This window comes from Lutjanus erythropterus, chromosome 23, assembly GCF_056507025.1.
Source record: "Lutjanus erythropterus isolate fLutEry1 chromosome 23, fLutEry1.hap2, whole genome shotgun sequence".
Taxonomy (NCBI): Eukaryota; Metazoa; Chordata; class Actinopteri; order Lutjaniformes; family Lutjanidae; genus Lutjanus; species Lutjanus erythropterus.
Window position 1 is genome coordinate 13,505,365 of NC_139339.1, and position 24,497 is coordinate 13,529,861.

The 24,497-nt window shown below is 42.0% G+C and overlaps 1 protein-coding gene and 1 long non-coding RNA gene across 4 annotated transcripts in view; one reads left to right on the plus strand and one right to left on the minus strand.

Moving 5' to 3' along the window:
* Positions 1-17,059: 17,059 nt before the first annotated feature.
* Positions 17,060-24,497, minus strand: part of stim2b (stromal interaction molecule 2b) — an 88,498-nt gene continuing 81,060 nt past the window's right edge. For 2 of the 3 annotated variants that reach the window (XM_084711925.1, XM_084711924.1), the window contains exons 10-12: positions 19,890-20,128; positions 19,552-19,795; positions 17,060-18,952 (exon numbers count right to left, since the gene is read on the minus strand). In XM_084711925.1, coding sequence (XP_084568051.1) covers positions 18,337-18,952; positions 19,552-19,795; positions 19,890-20,128 — 1,099 coding nt within the window. In that variant the 3' untranslated portion in view covers positions 17,060-18,336. The remainder of the gene's footprint in view (positions 18,953-19,551; positions 19,796-19,889; positions 20,129-24,497) is intronic. The other variant, XM_084711926.1, reaches the window with a different exon arrangement.
* On the plus strand, positions 19,641-20,669 carry LOC146305702 (uncharacterized). Its single transcript, XR_014769043.1, has 2 exons — positions 19,641-19,767; positions 19,876-20,669. It is a non-coding gene; the product is annotated as an uncharacterized LOC146305702 (long non-coding RNA).

The window sequence follows — 24,497 nt, forward strand, 5'->3', positions numbered from 1 at the left end:
AATAAAAGAACATCAGGCAACATGTGGGGTTTGAAATACAGTGCGGAATGTCATCTACAAGACAGAGGTTTAAGACCATGATTTTTACCCAACCACTAGCAGATATTTGACATGTTTTTTTTTTTTTCTTTTCTTTAAAATAAAAAATCAATAAACTAGTTAAAATGTAGAGTTTTTGTAGGGCACCCTCACCGTCTCCACTCTGGTTCTCAGTTTAGATTTTGAGAGGTCTTTTTTTTAAGTGCTGTGACCATATTATAAAAACAACCTATCTTAAGTCTTAAGATAAATTATGGAGAGTCTAGGATAGAATTTCTACCAGTTTGGTATTACAGAAGCAAATCCTGACTAACTGTACAAATCCTATCATATTTTACTTCATCTTTCATTATTATCTCAGGTTAGGAAAAACCTAAATGCTCAATCCAACATCACTTAACTTTTACATCTGTTATCTAGCAATGAAGACTCCCTTTCACTTCTCACTGAGCTAAACAACTTTTCCATAAAATGGAACAAAAACAACGATGGGCACTTTACTTCAAGACTGATGAGTTAGAGGTGTTGGAAACATCTGTAGAGAAATCCAGAGATGTTCTTTCTTAGAAAATGTACAACTGTGTCTGCTATCAACTGTGTAAAAGCAATAAAAGAGCAGCTATATGGATTAAACAGTATGGTTAGTTAGTGTTAATGAACACAGTAATGGACTGTCAGGGCCATCAGGACCTTCTCTGCTGGCCGTCAAAATCAAAGGTGTATGATAAGAGCCAGTTACAGGTGGCGCTGTTGTATTGTCAATTCACCGCTCACTGCTTATGTTCACAGATGTGACATTAAAGGCAGCACTCTTGAGAATGGCAGTCCTGAAGAGTTGAAGTTGTTGGGCAATGTCAACGAGAACTGGAGAGCCTTTATTTGCTGTATTTGTTGACGATCGGACTGGATGAAAGAGATAATCTTCGGACGATAGCTTTGGTGCTAACGGTAGCTGGCCTTGCTGCACTGGATGTTTACGTTGTTCACGTTCGTCTTTACAGAGGAGGAAAAAGACACGTTCCCTGCAGTACTAAGCAAGTTTGAGGACTACTGCAAGTCAAGAAGAAATTAAACATATGAACAGTACATCTTCAAGAACAGTCTGCAAAAAGAGACTGAATCTATACAGCAGTACGTGACAGACCAGCGTCTCAAGAGTCAATCCTGCAACTTTGGCACACTGTGCAATTCCATGATAATAGACCAAAAAGTCATATGAGTGCAAGACAAGAGGAAACGTGAATATCTGCCAAGCATCTGAAAGCACCAAAATACAGCTAAAGTCCTTTGATAATGACGGGGAAACGGCGGCTGTTGATGCCATGCAACAACATGTGAAGAGGACAGATAAACAGCTGCCACAAAAACCGAAAGGGAAACTAAAGGGCAAAGACTGTGAGAGATGTGGGAGTAAACATGCTCCAAAAGAGTGCCCCGCATATGGCAAAGACTGTAGTGTGGAGGAAAAAAATCACTTTGCCAGGTGCTGCTTCACAAAGAAAAAAGTGCATGTTGTGGAACACACAAAAGAAACGTCAGAGTGAAGACGATGAACCACTGTATGCGGAGGCAGTGACACTCACGGATAAAGACAGCAATGAGAATGAGTGGATCACGCATTTGTGTGTTAACAGTCCCAATGAAAATCGACACTGGAGCACAAGTGAACATTCTGCCAATGAAATATTTCCAGAATCTGAACATTAAGCCAACAAAAGGTGAGTTCAGAGCCACTCTTTCAGGAGAAGGACACTCCTTTAGTACATTGTTTGTCCTAGTAGAAGAAAGTGAGAAACTGGAGCTTATAAAAAGAGTCCATGTCATTGATAGTGCTCTAGTGACCCCTAGAGGCTTTACTGAAATGCAGGAAGATAAAGAGGCATGATCTACAGCAGAAATAGTGAGAGAGTTCAAGGATGTGTTCCTGGGTGTTGGCTGCCTACCAAACCAGTACAAACTACAGCTGAAAGAGAATGCAGAACCAGCATTACATGAAGCAAGAAAAGTGCCAGTGGCCCTGAAAGACAGACTGAGAAAAGAACTGAAATCTCTGAAAGACAAAGGGATAGTAAGAAAAGTGGAAGAACCGACAGTCTGAGTTAATTCTCTTGTTATTTTAGTAAAAAAGAACGGAGATCTAAGACTGTGTATAGATCCTAAGGATCTGAACAAATGGATCAAAAGAGAGCACATTACAAGTGCAATGGCAGGAGAGCGCTTCTTTTCCAAGCTGGATGCTTCTTCTGGATTTTACCAAGTAAAGCTGGATGAGGAAAGAGAAAAACTTTGCACTTTCAACACACCTTTTTCGAAGGCACTGCTTTCTGCGAATGCCTCTTGGAATTACTTCAGCTCCCAAAGTTTTTCACAGAACAGTGCAGCAACTGTTTGATGGGATGGAAGGTGTCGGAGTATTTCTGGATGATGTGGTCATGTGGGGAACTACAAAAACAGAGTATGATGAGAGACTGAGAAAGGTGATGGCACAAGTACAAAAAAAAGGACTGAAGTTGAATAAACAAAAGTGTCAATTCGGGGTGAGTGAAATTAACTACCTTGTTGACGAACTGTCCGCTGCAGGGATCCAGCCTGACCCTGAAAAAATAAGGGCAATAACTGATATGTCACCTCCAACAGCCAAACTGAGCTGCAACATGCACTAGATTTGGTGAACTATGTGGTAAGATTCATTCCCAATCTGTCAGCCAACACAAGAGCACCGCGCAGTTCGCTGCAGAATGGCAGTGGGAGCAAGAGCATGCAGCAGAATGGGAAATGCTCAAGAACAGCCTGGTTAAAGAACCAGTTTTGAAATTCTATGACCCTGCTCTTCCAGTGAAAGTGTCCACAGATGCTTCAAAAGACGGACTAGGAGCTGCCCTATCCTTACCAGAACTTTACGGAGAAATTGTCAGTGGTCAACAGTGTCCTCATCAAAGGTAAACGGATAGTCATACCTACTTCCATGCGCTCACAAATGACGGACATTTAGGCATTGAGAAATGCAAGAGACCTGCAAGAGCTCTAGTGTTTTGGCCACACGTGAACAAAGACATTGAGCTACTTGTGCAGCGCTGTGACACATGTCAACGGCACAGGGACCAGCAACCAAAAGAACCTCTCATGTCCCACAGCAAACCTGTGAAACAATGGAGAAAAGTGTGTACAGACCCGTTCCAGCTGGCAGGGAAAGAGCACCTTGTCATTATGGACTACCAGTCAAACTATCCAGACATGGCACTGTTGTCTGATATAACAGCAAAAGCAAGCTGTCTTTGCAAGACACGGAATCCCAATGACTGTGATAAGTGATGGTTTTGAGCATGTTACATCAAGTCCACTGTTTCTACAGTCAAATGGCTTAAAAGGGAGTACAGATGTGAAAAGACTCTTAAAGACAGCAGCAGAGACCAGAGAAGATTCCTATCTAGCCCTGATAAATAACCGAGCATCACCTCTGGAGTGTGGACTATCTCCAGCTGAGCTCCTCATGAACAGGAAGCTTAGAACCCAGCTTCCTTCAACTGAACACCTGTTAGAGAGGAGAGATGGACAGTCTGTAAAGCAAAACAGACAAAGCCAAGCATACAACAGGACTGCCAAACCATTATGCCCCCTGGGACAGGAAGATGTGGTACATGTCAGAGTTTGCGACGTTGATGGACTGGGAGTAAATCAAGCTACATGCTGGTGGAAACGTGGTAGCCGTTGAATTTATACTTCCTGCCGGTTCCAAGTGATGGGTGAGTGTTACCCTTTTACTCTGTTTAAGAGAGATAAAGCTATTGGTGTTTTTTTGTTTTCACAGCATTGTTTATTGATTTGGTTGTAACTGATTGGTATGGCTGGAGTTTGGGCAGTAGATGGTGATGCTGTGTTTCAGTGATGACACACGTTGACAGTGTCTGAGGCTATTTCATGTATATTAAGCATATTAAGTGAACTTACTCTCAACTACACCTGGCTTAATATCCTATCTGGAATTGCTGTGGTCAAATATTTGGCATATAGGCTTTGTTTCTGTTAGTGAACTGTGGGCTGTGCACTGATAATATTGTGGCTATACTTTGTCAGTGGAGGTTGTGCGAGCAACCGGTTACATTAACCGTTAACGTTTTTGTACCACGCGGTGTGCGTGTACAATCTGGTTGCTGAGTGATCTGATGTGATGTGTGGTATCTGATGTGAGCTACTGTTAGTGAACACTACCACTAGCTACTGTTAGCTACATAGCTAAAGAGTTAGCTGCTACTACAGATGGAAAAGTGAAAGTTAAGACAGTTTAACTGATGTTGGAAGAGTTTATGTGAGATCTTTGGAAGTTAGTCATTTTTTCCTAAATCAGGTCCTAACCTTAGTTTCTATGGTCACCAGACAGTTAAACATTGCATTAAGGCCCCTGTACAATGAAAAGCCTGAAAGAGGTCAACAGATTTTTGACTAGCACCTTATTGTATATCGATTTTTAACTCAAACATCCTGCATAACAAAAGGTAGATACTGCAGTTTATACAGCTACACTAACTGCACTATCAATATGCTGTAACTGCAGATGGAAAGAGAGGAGCAAGAAAGTCTTTCTGTCTTCTGAGCAGTTTATGATCACACATCATTATGTAAAATACATCTCCAGGCCCCTCATTAGCCCAACGTTAGATATCAGGGACAAGCACAGTGTTGCTGTAAAGTTGCATGTACTGTAGGTGATCTAAAAAACTGTAATCTTGCCCTGTTATTACACTCCCTGTGTGAGTGGCCGGAGTGTAAAAATTTAAGCAAAGTGCGAATGAAGAATAAAAGTCATCTGAGGGTGCTGACTGGTCTGTCAGGGCTTCACTAAGTGGACCTGTTCGTGTCAATCGAATAGCTGCCGCAGTCAGTCAGTCAATGGCACGTCACATCTGTTAGACCTCAGTGAGGCTCAGCAGTAACTAACTGTTTGGACTTCATCACATCGTCTTCTGACACAGTGTTGACGATAACAACAAGGTAATTGCTTCAGAAAACAAGCTGACACCTATTAGAATACCGAGAGTTCCTTGCTAACAGATGGTTTTTGATATTTGGCTGAGGCTCACTTTGTAACCGTGGTGTCACTCAAAGAGCTTGACTATAACTATCAAACATAATTTTAGTTGACAGGCAAAAACACTACAATTAGGACTCCGCTTTTTGTAAATCATCAGTAGAAACAGACTGGATGTACACAGGAGCAGGGGGAGAGAGTGGGAAATTGCTCAAATAGTCATGAGAAGAAAGTTTAAAACCTTATAAAGTGTTAAAGTCTTTATACTGACCTTAATAATACAAAAGCACAAAAGTTTCTAAGTGTGCTACATCTTCAAAACTGTTGAGATGTAAAGGTACAAAAGATTACAAAGCACAAAGAACTTCTGCATACAGGCAATCGAAATGTCACTCACCACAAGGTTGCATGCTGACAAATGTCATTGTTGAAATCAGAAATAAGAAAAATACAGAAAATGCGTGCAAAGAAATGACTTTGAAATACAACTGTTGGTTCATAAATCACTGAATGGTTTATGGCATGAATACATTTCTGTTCTGTTGCCACTTTATGAATCACCAAGGTCATCTGGGACAAGTCTGCTATCCCCAAAAATCAAACTGGATGTCAGCCATCTACGCATTTTCTTGTTTCATCACTTTTCATTTTTCTTCTATTCTATTTCAATAATTCAAATCTCCTTTATCTTATTATGTACATCTTGTATTATTTTTTTATGTCTTATATGAAGCACTTTTGGAAAACGGCAGGTACTTAAAAAAAAACTTGGCGAGTCAGATCAACAAACCATCCTAACCAACGCATCTTTGGGAAAAATAAATTTTAGACATGGTTTATGACCTATACTGCAACCAGCCACCAGGGGGAAATCAAGGCGACAGCGTCTGGGGAACTCTCATGAAGGGGGGTAACAATACCAAATTCTCAAGGCGGGGTAATAATCGTGATAAAAAATCCATGATACAATATTTATTGTGATATTAAAAATAACATATATTAACTATATCAAATAATAATTCATTATTTGGTTTAATTTTCCTTTGAAAGTGCCTCTGCTTTCCTTCTTTAGTAAAATAAAATGAAAGTTACCAGCAATGTCCTTTTTTATTTTCGTTGCTTCAGTCAATATTTTATTGGCTACACTAATATTTTATTAGTACATTCCCCCCTCTGTCTGCTGCTGCTTGGGGACTGTGTTTAATTTTGATATATTGTTTTATGCTGTTGAACTGTGAAATTCGATAAACTTTAATTCATAAAAAGTAACCACCTGGAGAGGAAAAGTTTAAAATAAGATCTCACCGTTGTCTTGCCTCTGTCTCCTAGACAAAAATACGCTCAATCTGAGACTTTGACCATTTTTCTCATGCTCCTTAAATTCAGCCCCTGACAAATAGCCTTCATCTCCTCTCAGCCTGACACTAATTTGAGCAAAATTTAAGATCTTAAAATGTTATTTTTTTCTCACTGCACTGACCTTAAATTTGTCATAAGTAAACATCTGTTAAGATAACAGTCAGATCTAAAAGAAAACTCTGTTGTCTTAAATGAGATCTTAAATTTGCCTCAGCGGTCAAACTTAAGTCCAGTTGCTCCATATTGTCGTCAAGCAGAAACCTCTGAGACACCTATGAGCTCAACTAAAGATCTCCTGTTCCTCATTTCTGAGAAACAGATGAGACTTAAGTGAGCTCAAAATAAGAATTTAGTTTACTTCTCATAAGACAAAGAAAAGACGATTGCGAGAAACAACATTTTCCTCTGGGCAGCCATGACCAAACGTGTAAACAAGTGTCATGAAGCGTCCTTGGCAATGAATGTTTGAATTATAATTGCAATTTGCAAACAATGCAGCAGTCAGTAGCAGTCCTTTTATAAAATAAAAATAATAAAATAAAATGCTGTAATATGCTGCTTAGGTCAATCTCTCAAATGAAACATGCAAATCACCAGAGTTAAGACTTGTAAGATTTGTATCCAGCTGCAGTGATATGTGGTTGGGTTTTATCTTTCGCCCCAATCTTAACACATTTCATCTCATTGCAGGCACACTTGGGGATTCACCACCCGCAATTAATTAAACATTAGAATCCCCCAGTGGCTCCACGGTAGATGCTCGGTTATATTTTGCAGTCACATATAGCTCGACAGGCGGAGCGCGGGGGGGGCAGGAATTTAATTCACGTTAAATATGAACACTCTTATGATCCTGAAAAGGTGCTGTGGATAAAACTGTCCCACCTTTGTCTTTGCAAGTGCTTCAGGAACTTCAACACTGTGTAAATCAGACAAAGTTATAGTTTGGGGCCAGGCGCATGCGGTAAATTAGAAATAACAGCAGAGAAAGCGTCGGGTTATTCTGCGTGATGAAGACGGGCTGTTTATTTGTGTCAGCTGAAAGGCGCGGAGGACTACAGCTCTGCCGATGTGATTGCTGTGATCACCTATGCAAATCTGATTAAGCTCTGTTTAATCACACTTAATCAATCAGAGCGCTATCATTCAAGTCAAAAGACGTTTTAGTCAGGACTCAGGTCCTGACAAACATTTTTATGATTTGTTCATTTATATTAATGAGGCCTTTGATCTATTTCAGCTGCTTTAGGGCAGACAAATTAAACTCATAATTGCTTAATAAAAAGATGTGTGCAGCGCTTAAGTGTAGTGATATTATTTTTAGAAAGAAGTAGTTTTAATCAAGCGTACCTCTACTAAAAGATGAGGGTGAAATTCAAGTTGAATATTTTTTCGTGAGTTCCCACTTCTGTGTGTGTGGAAAGAAATGTGCATATTGAACGGTGTGTGTGCTGCACTGATGAAGAATCTCATTTGATCAATTAATCACTTTTGCAGCATGTTGTAAAGCCACAAGTATCTTTGTGGTACTTTTGTGGAAACTGTAAGACTGAAATACTGGATTTCTCTTGCTCTTTCTTTTCCTCATGACCTTTTCAAAGGCATATTTCTCTCAGCTTTAATCTCCCAGGAAAGAAGTAGTCATGGTGCTTGATCTTCTATGCATTATTTAGTCATAATCCAATCCTATATAAGCTGCAGATTCTGGTGATTTATAGGTCAATAGACATTCAAGTTAAAACTGGGCTAAATTTAGACTTTTTTCAGGTGTCTGGGTTAAGTGCCTGTTATTTCCACAGCATTAAAATGACTACATTTGAACATATAGTTGAGACCTGATACAAACTAAATGTAACTGTTATGTAACACAGAAGTCTAAAAACCTTCCACCTTTCAACTAATTATTTGACATTTTAAACTTCATGTACTATGATGTGCAAATTACCAAATTTCTAATTCAGTAGCTTGTAATGCCTGTATCCCTGACCTATAGAATTTATACTCTAACATGTTAGCATTTTATTTGGAGTGGTGTTTTTGGTTACCTTGTGAAACTAAGTCTTTAGCCTTTTCTCTTTTAGCTGTGTTTTGGTCTCGACCAGCTCCTGAGGGAAGTGTCTGGCTCTTTAGCTGCTAAATGCTGCACTCCCTAACTTTATTTGTTGCTTGGCGCTGGACAAGAAGTGTTCAGTTGGTTTATTGGAAGGTACATTTACTCTATAAAGTTAACCTTTGAACACCCAAATCATTCTTTAGTGCAAATGAAAGTTTGTGCCAATTCCTTCAAGGCGTTCTTGAGATATGTTGCAAAAACAGCGAAGATAAGGACCATAAAACCAAAACAATGAACTGAAAGACACTGAAATGCTGGAGTTAACAACAGATTAGAAGCAAAAATGAATCTCTGTACACGAACTCAACTATACACAGTTGATGTAAAAATATATACGGGTGCAGCTTTAAGTTTTTGTCTTTACTACAGTCCTAGTTTGCACTGTATCCAACATATGAGACAGCAGGATGTTGCTCTGGTTAGACCCCTTCAATCAAGCCTTAAAGATGTGCTCTGACGCCTCTCATTGTTCAAACCCAAACTCTCTCCCGGGTAAAGCCTCCACTCTGTAAACCTCTATTTTGGCTCAGCTCTCGCGGACGCAGGAACACCACAGTCCCGACTGAGATGGCTTCATTATACTGTACCACAAACTGGCTGCAAGTCTCTCTGGCAGAGTTCTGGAGCAGAAACACTCATTTGCACCGAGCACGGCTGGTGCCAAAGCTGACTTTGTATGTCCCAGTCTGGGTAAACATGGCAGCTATCAACATGGGCTGTTTGGGAACTCTGCTGCAGTTTATTGTCATGGTTGTGAATATGAACATCTGCATTGGCGTTCCAGCACAGTCTGTTTTCCTCTTCATTATTTCTTCGTTTATATCATTCTTTAGCAGTGTTGGAGGGGTTACTTTAAAATGTATTCTGATACAGTTACTAATTATCTGTTCATAATGTAGTCAGTAACATAATACAATCAAATCACTTCACAATCAAAGTTAAAATAAGCTACTAAATAAATAAACTTATTCTGTGGCTTCTGTTTTTAACGACACACCCTCTTGGTCACCAGCATCACTACCTACAGTCCCAGAGTATTTTTAAGCAGTAGCAGTACTAGCAGTGGCAGTTGTAGTAGTAGATATTGACAGGTTAGCTTGCTATCTGGACTTGTCATCTGGACTTGACATGTATCTGACATTAGCGGTTGGTCTGTGCAGCTAACGTTAGCACTTGTTCTGTGTAGCTAACATCATGAGTTGGTCCTTGTAGCTAACGTTAGCAGTCGGTCTTATCTGTAAATATTTCTTTAAATTAGATTATTAGAAGTCCTTGGATGTTAACATCACTTTCACAGCTGAAGAACTATCAGTGATTTTCCTCTTTTATGGTTAAAGACAAAATAATGGCCAAACTTTGACAGAGTGAAGCATTTCTTTATTCCACTAGAGGAATAATGTCAATGTCTTTGTAATTTAGTTGTCTTTTTTTCTGTAACTGCAACGGAATAGTCACCCTTTGTTTGTATCCTAATTACCCAGTCCTGTAATCTGTTACTCCCCAAGCCTGTTCCTTAGGTATAATTTTGCTTCTAAAATGATCTTTCCCTCTTTATTTAGGGCTGCCCTTTTAAATCTCATTCCTGTACTGCTTCCCTTTTAAAAACATTCCACCTTTTCTTTTTTTTTTTTCACATGAAAAAGGTAGACGGCAGGCCCCAGTAGGTCACAGTGCATTAACCACACTAATAAACCCATTACATTGCAATGGAATGGGATCCAAACGAGAGCAGGAGAGGCTGGTGAATGATGGGGATAAAGAAAGGAGAGTTTGGCAGAGAGGAGCAGCGGCGGTAGACTGAAGCACAGTGGCAGGATGGGTAAAAGCCTCACTGATGCACACTCACTTTACGTATGTATGTGCTGCTTTAAGCCCCTCTCTGTCTATTCATTACCTTCTCTACCAGCATTCATTAACAGGAGGATCTGCCATCTTCTGCCAGAGCCCTGCATCACTTCTCTGCTCCTTCACCGCTCCTCTTCCTGAGCATTAGCGTCATTGTGGGGCCAATTACAACACTGCTGCGGTGCGGCGATTCAGGGGCCATAAATATCCACAACGTGTCCCCAACCTGCAGTGCTCCTGTGAGGAAAGAGAGGAAGGAGCAGAGAGGAGGAAGAGAATATGGGACAAAGCAGCAGCTGGATGCGGTTTTTTAAATGTACTGCTGCAGAATCAGATCACAGTGAACGCGGCGTTGTTGTTGTCGTTGTTGTTGTTGTTGTTGTTGCTGCACAGTGAATAGCTGTGGATGTCACAGTGATTCATGATTTAATCACTGTTTTGTAACACTGAAGGAGTGAGTAAGGAAGTCATACTGAGTCATGCACCAGTGTCAAGTTTGAAGGCAGTTATTGGTTATGATGAGCCATTTAGTGTGATTCATTATTAAATTGTACAAAATGCAGATCTGCAGAGATAATGTCAGATACAATTAGATTACGATTTATTAAGATATTAACTCTATCCTCTGTATATCATAGTATTATGTGGACATCCAAATATTACACTATTATTGCTAACACCTTAATAATACCATGTTTTTGGAAAGAGGTAGTCAATAATAGGCATCTCACATAATGTCCACATACTTTTGGCCATATAGCACAATACCACTTGTTTGTAGATGTAGACACCCAAACATTACACTTAATACCCAAACTATGGGCATTGAAGGCATAGTAATGATTATTTACAGTGGGGTTGTATGAGATATAAGTGCAAAAACATATTCTATCCACTTAAAAAAGGTCCACCTAAAAAAATCTATATCAGTTGAAGTGTGCGCTATATTTAAAATATCTTCACCACTTTACTGTCAGACAGCTTTTTCTAATAGGAAAGTGCTGTTAGATTACCTTGCTTAGCTTCCTGCACCAGAACTCCAGCGCCATCTACTGTAGGTAATACACTGACTATGGAGAAGTACGTCATACAAACCCACTTCAAAAAAAAACAAAACTGAACTATCTCTTTAAGAATGTCATGGTTTGGGTGAGGAAGTCGATAATAATATACACCCTTCATATTGTCCACATATCTTTGGCCATATAGCATAATGCCACTCTTTTAAAACACTGTATGGCCAAAAGTATGTGGACACCCAAACATAATAACCACATTTAATTGCTATACATGTCATTCTCAAAACTATGGGAATTAATCTGCAGCTAAAACGGTCTCCACTCTTCTGGGAAGGCTTTCCAAACTATTTTTGGGAATTGGCTGCAGGCATTTGCTTCTATTTCGCTGCAATAGCATCAGTGAGGTCAAGCACTGATGTTGGGTGATGTTGTTGTTCATCCTAAAGTAGGGGTGTCGCTATCGATTATTTTCATATCGATTCATCTGCCAGTTATTTTAATGATTAGTCATTTAGTCTATAAAATGTCAAAAAATAGTGAAAAATGCTCATCGTAGTCTCCCAAAGCCCAAAGTGACGTCTTTAAACTGCTTCTTTTCCTCCAACCAATGGAAATCCAAAACCCAGAAACTCTTCATTTACTGTCATAATGACAAAGAAAAGCAGCAAATCCTCACATCTAAGAAGCTGTAAGCAACAAACATTTGACATTTCTGTTTGAAAAATTACTGAAGTGATTATCAACATAGTAAGCAACTAACTGTCTTTGGATCGACTAATCAATTAACTGACTAATCGTTGCAGCGGAAGGTGTGTGATGGGGATGAGATGTAGGCAAGTCAGTCTCTTCAAGATTTACCTTCACTGGAACTAACCTAAACCTGCTCCAGATCAAATATGTCAACAGGGACTGTCCACATATATTTTGCCTTAAAAGACTATAATATAAAACCAATGGCCAAAAGTATATGGACACCTAAGCATTACAGCTGCATGTAATTTTTGAATACCTAATTCCAAAACATGAGCAACAAACATAACAACAGACCTCTCTGTCTAAATTAATCATTATATACAGAATATTATACAATATGTAGGTTGGCATTATTGTTATATTTTCATTAACTAATCAATAGTTCTTTATTTGGTTCTTACATGTTGCTCAGGAATAAGTGTTACAAAATGTGCTTTTCATTGCAGTTTTTTTTTTTTTTTGGTGTCATTTTCAATGTGAACCTTTTGAATAGCAACTTACTTCTCACTAATTGAATATATTATTGCACTGTTGGATAACTTGTTCATCATATGTTGGATTTTGGATGTGATTTGGAAATAATGCCGTAAAGGAGCTCGATTTTCAAAGGCTGAGTCGGGAAAACAAGCTGTTATTTTGTCAGTTCTACGTCCAAGAAAGCTCGTGCAGTAAACCTGAGCAGTAGAATAAGATGCCAAAACTATCAGCACAAGTTAAAAAGTAAAAATATGTAAAAGTAATATGTCTGCGAAACACACTCCAACCACCACGTACTGTACTTGACAGACAAAACAAGTCTCTCTGTCACAGTCTTCTCAAACACCCACTGACACTCTGTAGGTGTCTCTGTCAGGGAGTGGCTGATGTGTTTGTGTTTCCACCGGTGCTCTGCTGCCACCATGTGGCTGTTGTGGCGACTGCACCTCTGAGGCGGGGGGCCAATAAGGTGGGCCGGCGTGAGAGGCGGCTGGGATTTGTTGCTGTGTACAGTAGTGCCCAAACAACACATTTATCACCAGCAGACGTCCCCGCTCCTCTCCCAGTGTGCCGAATTGATGAACCATCAACACAAGTTTCATCACGTTCACTTTATATTGATAAAGCAATCATGCATGCTTTTCTTCTGTGTATCACGCTTTCCTCACTCTCAAGACAAATGGGGTGTCAGAATGAGACTTTTCCCCACACTTCTGTCTGCGCTCTGCTGTGAGCGGGATGTGGGCTCCACACACAGGGTCAGGACTGCTGTTCAGAGCTCGACTGGAAAGACACTTTGATCCTCCTGCTGAACAGGAAGAAACATGAATCATTTTGAAAATGTAGATCTGTTACAGAATGATATAATGTAAGTTTTCCCAGGTATTCTGAGCTCTCTTTGTTTCAAAAATGTGTAAAAAGTCACCAAAATGTAGATGAAAAGTGTTGTACCAAAACAGTTAGCTGATTAGTAAATCAAAATAAATTTTATCTGCAGCAATTTCTGAATTTTTGAAAATATTATCTTTCTGATTTTTAAAAGCATGAAGTGATTTTACTTTTAAGAAACCTTTTAAAATAAATAAAACTGAAGCAGCAGGGGCCAAAATAATCTGGCATTTAGTCAAAAACACTGGATCCTACATTTTCCATAATGCAATTTGTTTCTTTTTGTATACAGTCCCTGAATGACAAATGATCTGTCCAACCTGACTCTCCACTTTGTTTCAAGGGTTTTTCTCTTTCAAAATCTAAGCCTGAGCTGAGATAACCCTGATGACATGACCTCCGCTTGAAGTTGCTGTCTGTTAAAAGGAAGTTTTTCCTCTCCACGGTCGCCTCACTGCTTGCTCTTGTTTGGAACTATTGGATCTCTGGAAATAATATTATAAAGATTTGGCACTACAGAAAAAAATTTATGTGATATCCTCAAGGTTATTTATTCTAGATCTTGTCCTGAGCAGAGAATGGAGTCACACTCGCTCTGCAGTGTACTGTGTTGTAATCTGAACTTCTCTGGTCTTTGTTTTGGTAGCCAGTCTGGCCATGCCTGGCATGTGAGTCCCTTCCTGTGACACTGTTGGCTTTGAGTAGAGTGCTATAATAGCTGTTTATTTTTTTATATCTAACTCTGTGCATTAGTATGTTTTACAAGGTAAAATTATGGTTTTCATGAATGGAGTCTGGTAGTGAGTGAGGTCCTTATTGGACTGGCTGTTTCACAGGGATTATAACACCCAGTCCTGTTAATGAATCCATTTTTGTCTCATAGATGACCAAGGCAACTGGTTTCTTCCTCTTATTCAAAGCTTTTTAGTTGTTCAAGTTCGCATCCTCTGCTTCCTCTAGTCTGTTATTAACATGCTGGCAACTTCTGACAAATATACACTTTGCATAGCCTCGTTTATTTGCTTCAAACCAGTTGATGGAAACATGCCTAAATTACCTTTCTTGCATTTTCTTTTTTGCTTCAAATTTTCTTGACAGTAATATGGAAGCATGTCTTATGTTGTCTTTTAAATTTTTATTTGTCCACAGCAGTCTGAAATTAAATAATGAACTTAAAGGTCCAATGTGTAAGACTGACAAGTATTTATTGGCAAAATATGGTAGAAATGGAATGCACCATATTATCACCTGACAATAAGAATTACTGTTTTCGTTACCTTAGAGTGAGCTGTTCATATTTACAGAGAGCGCAGGTCCTCTTTCATGCAGGCCGAAGTGTTTTCAATCTGTAAACTCACCACTAGATACCACTAAATCCTACACACTGGTCCTTTACTGCTGTCTCTCATTGGCTTTTTCCCAGATATATAGAAATCAGAAAACTGCCAAACCAAAGTAAGCATGAAACACTGCAGCAAGTACGACTCTGAAACATACGATGCCTCCATTTTTTTTATTAATTCTTCTACAGTATACAAATATTCACACACAAAATGTTCTCAAAAAACCCCTAATGTCTCGTAAACATTCATCTTCTCCTCGTCTTGCAGTTCTGTCTTCTGTTTCCTTCATTGTGTGCTGTATTGCCACAACGTTCCAAATACATATGTTTATTTTTTTCCTGTAAAAACAGAGGCCACTGGATCCTCGTGTCGTCCTGTCACCCAGATGCACCTCGTACACGGCATCAAACCCCCCCTGACATTTCATCTCCGTCGCTTCTGTCATGCTCGTCACATGACCTGGCGTGTTTTAAGTTGCAGCAGTGACAGTCAGGTCCAGGATGAAGGGAAGAAGGCAGAAATCACAGTGTGAAGCAGGAGCTCTTTGACATCAGTGCGCTCGGTGCGGGCCCAGAGGTGAGGAACAGGACCGTATTGCATGGGTCAGCTTCGAGCTTAGTGTGTGGTGAGGGGGGGGCGGGGTTGGTGTATCAATCAGATCTGGATCAAATAGTTACTTTTTTTGAACAGATAATCCTTAGTGTTTGTCTTTAAAAAAAAAAAAAAAAAGCCTGGAAACACAGATGGTAGAGGCCCCACCGTCACAGTACAGCAGAGACTGTGTTTCTGCTGTTTCCTTAAATGTGGCACGAATATGGCACTCCAACCACAAAAAGAATTATTTGCACAGACAATTTGACCAAAATCTGGTAGCGACACCAAATTTCACAAGTTTGACAGGGTATTTAAGACAAGAAAATGGAAATGGTATGTTGGTATGGCTGCAGGACACAGTTAATCAAGTAATAGATTACAGGGGAAATGACTGGTGCGGGTTAAATCTGCATATTCAATAAACTTTCTTCAGTAAAGATCAGTTCATAGGAACCCCCACCAATATAAATCTATTTAAAAACATCTATAAGAACAGAATAATGTGAAAACAAAGTATATATATATATATATATTTATATTTATATTTATATATATTGAGACATCCATAAGTAGCATCATTGAAGATGCAGCAGATAATTTTGGCTCTGTTATTATCTGCTGCATCTGCACTGCCACTGCCCATGGATTTCTCTCATCTCTATAACTTTATTCAATATGTACTCCGCAAGCAGCGGCTCTTTCCCAAAATACCAGGAAAGCAGTAGTGCAACAAACTTTTAGCAGGATTTTTTTTTTTTTTTTTCAAAGGAAATTAATCAAGTACACAAGTTTAGGACTCAAAGACTTCGCAAGATGCAATCCATAACTTGCACTGGGAGAAGTAGCTTTAGAGAGAAATAAAGAAATTATGTTTGATGAAATCAGATATTCATGTGCTGCTGTCACTACTGAGGATGTAATTTAAAGGGCACCCATTATGCTCATTTCCAGCTGTATATTTTTATTCTTGGACTCTGCATGAATTGCAGTTTAAAAAATCCTTATTTATTTTTTCTAGTCCTTTATGTTGCCTCTCAGTTCACCCTCTGTCTGAAACAAGATGTTTTAGCTCCTGTCTCTTTAAGTTCTTTAAGCCCACTATCTTCTGATTGGCTAACTTCCAAAAGCCTGCTTAGGGGTAGCAGCCAGTGCTTGTGAGCACCTCCTTGCTCTCTAACCGGTGTCCTGGACTGCATATGACACCAAAGCTACAGCTACATGGGGCACTGAACTTGATGAGGGCGAGGCTCACTGATAACTTTACAACACAATAACTGTGTTCACTGATTTTGGTGAAACCGCATCATATTTATGGAAAAAATAACTTGGTGATTTACGGAGATTCCTGATGGACAGATAGCTTAACTTGTTGCTAAACTAAATGCTAACTGCTGCTAAATGTAACTGCCACTAGCTAATTAGCTCAGTTATCTGTGCAGCTAGAAGCCCCTATCAGCTGCAGCATCTATTGACCCTTTTCCACCAAATTATATCTGGTTCATGATTCATGGAACCTTGGTGCTATCATGTGCACCGCCCCATTGTACTCAGGGGCGGTGCACAGTGCACAACAACCTGCGGGCTATGACACGCCCACTTTGGTTCCAAAGGGAAACCTTTTTTGGCTCCAGATGGTAACCAACTTTTCAGGCTCCAAACCAGTTTATTTTGGGTATTTATACTCAGAACGGTTCAAAATTAGGTGCTTGAACCCGGACAGGGCTGATTCCATCTTAGTGGAAAAAAACCTATGTGTTGATATTTACACGTCTAGCACAAGAGCGCTGGAACGCTGGGAGGAGGCTTATAGGCTTAGAGGACTGCTAGGCTGCAGGGCTAACCGAGCTAACGACAGCTAAGCTAGCAGTTACTTTGGCAGCAAGTGAAGCTTTAGAACTGTCCTGAATGCCATATTTTGGACTTCAGTACTAATCAACAGCAAATATTCTCTTGCAGTCTCCTCTCATTCTCGACATTTGCTCCACTATAATTCATTCATCTCTCACCATAATAATTGGGTGATTTGCAGGTTAGGATGGGTTCTGGTCATTGATTAATGCACATTTTTGCAGTTAGGTGGAGCAGATTAGCTCTCATAATAGATCAGGTGGGCACACGACCCTACAATACATTACTAAAGAATAAATATCTGAATAGACAAATACTCAGGTCGAGCCAAGAAAGTCAGAAAATCTCTGACGGACCAGGCAGAGCAGCCGGAGGACATCAGGGGGAAAACCAGAAAATATTTTCTCCATAAAGTATGATCTAGATCAGATTTCTGGTCGGGGCTGCTGTAAATCACTTGGACAGACTGAGCAGATGGATGAGTGTGTCCCTGCAGTGGGAAGCCTCAGCTCTACATTTAAGACAGAAAATAAGGGAAAACATAACAGATCCCCTTTAAATAGTTTCAGCAGGAACAGCGAGCGTCATTCTTGACTCCACGTCAACAGTGAAACACTGCACATCGTGTGCTTACAAACACATTTATGGACTGCACCTTTAGACCCTTTACACATAGTGGCTTTTTGGTTCAAACCAAAACAGACAGACAGTGAACAGTTGGTCATGAGAACTGGCTGTCTGGACGACACCCCTCATGACCTTTGACCTTTCATTGACGTTTCCTTGACCTTTGCAGGTTTCCCTGTGAGGCTATGAGTGAACTAAATAAAAAGGCATTATTGAAAAATAAGGCTACCAGTCTGAGGCGTTTAAAGGCACCCAGACTGAGCTACATTCCATCTTTGATGACAAAAAGAAGAAAACAAGAGAGAAAATGAAATGTTTTAGCTTACAGTGATGTCCTTCATTTAGTATTAGGGCTAAAACTTTATATTTTATTTCTCTCTTTCACACTATCTCACTCTGCAAGTTTTATTTTTTCTTCTTAAATAAGCTTTTGATTTTAGAGGAGGAGCGCTTGATTTTCTCTCCATTGTCGCTGGAGTCCTGGGAGGAGGTGCTCTGGAGCTTGTATTCCCTTCCCATGCTCCGGCCCTCCGAGTCCAGGGAGGTAAGAGACGGGTAGCGCCCCACGTTGGGCAGCATGCTGGCGGGCAGCTGGCCGAAGCTGTACGACTTTTCCAGGATGCCGTTGTACATGCCCTTTCCCGTCGGAGTGGTGATGTTCCCCTGCAAGAAAGTGGCGCTCTGGGACTCGGGGATGATGCGGGTGAGGTCGGGCGAGCCTCTGTGTGCAAACGGATGGTGCTCCAGGGCCGGGGATGGCGAGGTGGAGGGGGGGCCGGAGGGTGTGGTGGCTGGAGTGGGAGGCAGAGGAGGAGGCGTGGAGTCCCTGAGACTGCTGCTGCTGCTGCTGCTGGTGGTGGAGGTGGTGGTGGTGGCGGTGGAGGTGGGGAGCTCCGAGCTCTGGCTGAACAGCAGCAGCTCCTCACGGGAGATCTTGCGGTACGGGGTGTCCGAGCCTGGCTTACGGCCCATGGAGGAGTTGAGAGAGTCTGTGTCGGAGCCGCCCTCCTGAACTGGTTCCCTGAGAGAGGAGAGGAAACGCACCACGGTCACAACTCAGAAACACACATCAACCAATTAGGTTGAGCTCTGGAAATGTGAAGTTTCGACTTTATAATATCATAATATCTTTTGTGTTTTTTACTTGTTCTTTCTCTTCACAGCTGATAAAAGCACCAGGAGTCGCTGGATAAAACATTTCAGGTAAGAAAACGTTACAAGGGGCAGCGAGATTGGTGGTGACGCATATTGTGCGAGACAAGAAGTTTAGTTCACTAAGCGATTTCACACTTAATTCTGGCAAACCTACAACAAATTGACTTTCTTGACTTGTGATATTATGTTTTAAATTCCAAATTTAGGTCCCATGGGGCTCACTGGATGTATGTAAGTATGTATGTATGTTTTTTTTTTTAGAGTTTAGTCTTTATTGATACATTAGTAAAGCAAACTGGTGATAAATGCAGGAATTAAAATTAAAGATCTTTTTTTTCTCTCTAATTAATTATGTTAGACATGAATTAATTGTGGCATAATCATGTAGAGTAATTCATGCATCCTCCACCTACTAGACGGTGCCATGTAACCCCCAAGCGTAAAGCATCAGTGTGAATAAAACACCTGTGAGTCCAAACTGTAAAACCATTCCGCGGCGTTCCGGCCACCGCTACATACCCCCTCCTATCCGAGCTGAACATGATATGTTCGTCGTCTGCCTCGGGGCGATAGGAGAGGGAAGAGCTGGCCATGGACAGCAGGTCGGGGTCTGGGGACATCAGCGAGGATTGCGGCGAGCTCAGCAGGCTCCGGCGGGAACGACACAGGCTGCTGCTGCGGGTCAGTGGGGGCCGGATCAGTGTCGCTGCTGAGGGGGGAAAAGTCAAGATGATATTAGACTGCATTTTTATTACGTATTTCTTTCATTTCTCATCAGAAAAACGCCAGTCAGCGAGTCTCACTTGTGAACTGCGGAATGATGGGAGGCGTGTCCTCGTCCAGGTCATCCACTCCCCCAGCGATTGGGTACGGAGGCACTGACACTCGCGGCATCACCACCCAGCTGTGGTCTGAGTAGAGGCTCGCCGTCAGGCTCGGCAGCCCCGAGTTATTGACAACAGGGAAGTTGCAAAGCTTCTCGATCTGCTGCCAGCGGTGCAGCCGCTCCCTCAGGCACGCCGTCACCTCTGACAGGGCTTTCCTTAAAAAAGAAAGAAACCCAGAAAAACAAAAAAGGCATGAATGAGAAAGGGATAACTGGAAAACACTGATGTGATCCTGATTGTGATACGGAACGTCAGCATTTAGATTCGTTTTAGCACACAAGCTGGTTTTCTATACTCCAAATGTTCTTGATTTAATTAAGCATTTGCTTTAAATTTGAACAGTTTTTATTTATCACTCGGGTTTTTAAGACTCAAGTAATTATTATGGCTTTTTAGTTTTTATCAACGTTTTTATATACGTTTCTCTGTGTCTGAGAGCTTTTTCATTTTTTCCGCAGCTACATTGTAAATGAGGTCTCTAACTCAAACTCAATGTATTTCTGAGTAAAGGTTGAAGAATATTACAATATTGAACTTGTGCAGAGGATTTGACTTTGTTCTGTCTTTTCTGTGATTTTTTTTTTCCCTTTTTGCCTTTTAAACACAAAGGAACTTTTTATCTGAGTGGCAGAGCATGGATTACACAAGACTTCTGAATGTATTAAATATATCTGGAATAAAACTTATTCTAAGAAATGTAATAGCATTATGTGGTCAAATCTGTGCAAGAGCTTGACATTGTGAAGTCAGATATTGTTACTGCTGGAGTTTTTTTTTCCCCCTCTGCAGTGAGTGCTCTGCAGAATTAAATCACTCAACAAACAAGACAAAAGTCATTGGTGTTTTGTGGAACCAAAAGCCTCATTTAATCTATCAGGAGATTCTGAATACTAACGTTCAAAAGTTTGGAATCATCTCCACAAAAAATGATTTACTGAAAGCAGTCATCTATATTTTTGAATGACCTTTCATGCTTCAAGCCCTCTTTACAAACATGTTATTTTGTGTGAGGGACTTCAGCAAAAAAAAAGTAATAAAAGAACTTTGTTCATGGAGAAGAAAATGCTGCACAATGGTTGAACCAGACTGACAAGTGAAAGGACACAAAGAGACAAAAACACAGCAACAGTTAAATAAAAAATATATAAGTCCTTGGCATATCAATGAAACACTCTCAAACAACAGGGTATGATATATATGATATATAAATGTAAATACATCTAAAAAGTATTCATGCCTGATAACACTGATGTGGTTCAACAATGATCACTTCTGCTTTTCTTGAATGGAAAACAAATTCAAAATCAATGGGTATTTAAATTTTTGTATTTTGGGCGTTGCAACACTGTGGGGTGCATCGATCAATTGGATGTTTTAATTATTCTTGTGGCAAAATACTTCAAATTTCAAATGTATAAAATATGTTTTGATGTCTGGATCATACTTCTTTTAATCAATGTCAGAGATTTTCAAAGTATTCAACAGGCTCCAAACACTTTCAGTTGTAGCTCAATGAATAGAAGTTGTTCATTCAAAAGTTGGCTAAAAGTCTTCACGTCCTCCAAAACATACTTCTCTCAAAGTCCAAAAAACTTAATAAATAAAAACTCTGTCACAAGACCTTTAATGCCATACTGACCTTACCAATTACAAGTAAAAACATTTCCACAAAGTGAAAAAATATTACATAAGTTCTCAGAAGAAGACTATATCGAGTAGTGAGCTGGTTAAGCAGATAGTTCAGAGATACAGTATTGGGAAGTAAACAGTATTTATCCAACTTTCCCAGAGTCAGAAACTAATCAATGCCTTTTTATGCATGCAGGCTATACTGGCTCAATTGTTGGGTGTCTGGGGATCAAATTTGTTGTGAGCAGTCTGTATGTATGTCTGTATGTCTGTCTGTACATATGTGTGCGTGTTTGTATATATGTATGCATGCAAGTAGGTATGTAGATATGTATGTATGCTTGTATATATGTATGTATGTACGTAGGTATTTTTTCTATATATGTGTGTATGTTTGTACGTATCTATGTAGGTAGGTATGTCCCCTCCTTGAACCGCCACCTTATCGTGGTGGAGGGGTTTGAGAACCTAAATGATCTTAGGAGCTATGTTGTCGGGGGCTTTGCCCCTGGTAGGGTCTCCCAAGGCAAACAGGTCCTAGGTGATAGGTCAGACTAAGAGCGGTTCCAAAGCCCCCGATGAGAAGTTCGACACCAGGTCAGTTACGTCGCCCGGATTGGCGTTACCGGAGCCCCACCCTGGAGCCAGGCCTGGGGTTGGGGCTCGCAGGCGAGCGCCTGGTGGCTGGGTCTTTGCCCACGGGACCCGGCCGGGCCCAGCCTGAAGGAGCAACGTGGGCCCGCCTTCCCGTAGGCCCATCACCCGTGGGAGGGTTCAGAAGGGGCCGATGCAGTGTGGTTTGGGTGGCAGTCGTGGGCGGGGGCCCCGACGACCCAATCCCATGACATGGACACTCACAGTGGGGACATCGAATGTAACCTCGCTGGGGGGGAAGGAGCCTGAGCTAGTGCGGGAGGTTGAGCGGTACCGGCTAGAGATAGTCGGGCTCACCTCCACGCACAGTCGGGGCTCTGGAACCCAACTCCTTGAGAGAGGCTGGACTCTTTTCTACTCTGGAGTTGCCCATGGTGAGAGGCGGCGGGCTGGTGTGGGCTTGCTTATAGCCCCCCAGCTCAGCCGCCATGTGTTGGAGTTTTCCCCGGTGAACGAGAGGGTCGCCACCTTGCGCCTTCGGGTCGGGGATAGGTGCCTCACTGTCGTTTTGGCCTATGGGCCGAACGGCAGTGCAGAGTACCCGGCCTTCTTGGAGACCTTGGGAGGGGTGCTTGAAAGTGCTCCGACTGGGGACTCCATCGTTCTGCTGGGGGACTTCAACGCTCACGTGGGTGGCGACAATGTTACCTGGAGGGGCATGATTGGGAGGAACGGCCCCCCCGATCTGAACCCGAGTGGTGTTCTGTTATTGGACTTCTGTGCTAGTCACGGTTTGTCAATAACGAACACCATGTTCAAGCACAAGGGTGTCCACCAGTGCACGTGGCACGGGGATGCCCTAGGTCGGAGGTCAATGATCGACTTTGTGGCCGTGTCAACTGACCTCCGGCCGTGTGTCTTGGACACTCGGGTGAAGAGAGGGGCTGAGCTGTCAACTGATCACCACCTGGTGGTGAGTTGGATCCGCTGACAGGGGAGGAAGCTGGACAGACTTGGCAGGCCCAAACGTACTGTGAGGGTCTGTTGGGAACGTCTGGTGGAACCATCTGTCAGAGGGGTCTTCAACTCTCACCTCCGGGAGAGCTTTGACCAGATCCTGAGGGAGGCTGGAGACATCGAGTCCGCATTGACCATGTTCTCTGCCTCCATTGTTGACGTGGCCATTCGGAGCTGTGGCCATAAGGTCTCCGGTGCCTGTTGCGGCAGCAATCCCCGAACCCGGTGGTGGACACCGGAGGTAAGGGATGCTGTCAGGCTGAAGGAGGAGTCTTATCAAGCTTGGTTGGCTCGTGGGACTCCTGACGCAGCCGATGGGTACCGGCAGGCCAAGCGCACTGCAGCCCAGGTGGTTGTGGAAGCAAAAACTCGGGTATGGGAAAAGTTTGGGGAGGCCATGGAGGAGGACTACCGGTCAGCCTCGAGGAGATTCTGGCAAACCGTCCGGCGCCTCAGGAGGGGGAAGCAGTACCCTGCCAACACTGTTTACAGTGGTAGTGAGGAGCTGTTGACTTCGACTGGGGATATTGTTGGATGGTGGAAGGAATACTTCGAGGATCTCCTCAATCCCACTGACACGCCTTCTGTAGAGGAAGCAGAGGCTGGGGACCCAGAGGTTGACTCATTCATCACCCAAGCTGAAGTCACTGAGGTAGTTAAGAAGCTCTTCAGTGGCAAGGCACCAGGGGTGGATGAGATCCGCCCTGAGTACCTCAAGTCTTTGGATGTTGTAGGGCTGTCTTGGTTGACACGCCTCTGCAATGTCGCGTGGCAGTTGGGGACAGTGCCTCTGGACTGGCAGACCGGGGTGGTGGTCCCTCTATTTAAGAAGGGGGACTGGAGGGTGTGCTCCAACTACAGGGGAATCACACTCCTCAGCCTCCCTGGTAAAGTCTATTCTAGGGTACTGGAGAGGAGAATTTGGCCGATAGTCGAACCTTGGATCCAGGAGGAACAATGCGGTTTTCGTCCTGGTCGTGGAACACTGGACCAGCTCTATACCCTCCACAGGGTGCTTGAGGTTTCATGGGAGTTTGCCCAACCAGTCCACATGTGTTTTGTGGATTTGGAGAAGGCATTCGACCGTATCCCTCGTGGCATTCTGTGGGAGGTGCTTCGGGAGTATGGAGTTCGGGGCCCTCTGCTAAGGGCCGTACGGTCTCTGTATGACCAGAGCAGGAGTTTGGTTCGCATTGCCGGCAGTAAGTCAGACCTGTTCCCGGTGCATGTTGGACTCCGGCAGGGCTGCCCCTGTTGTCTGTTCATTATTTTTATGGACAGAAT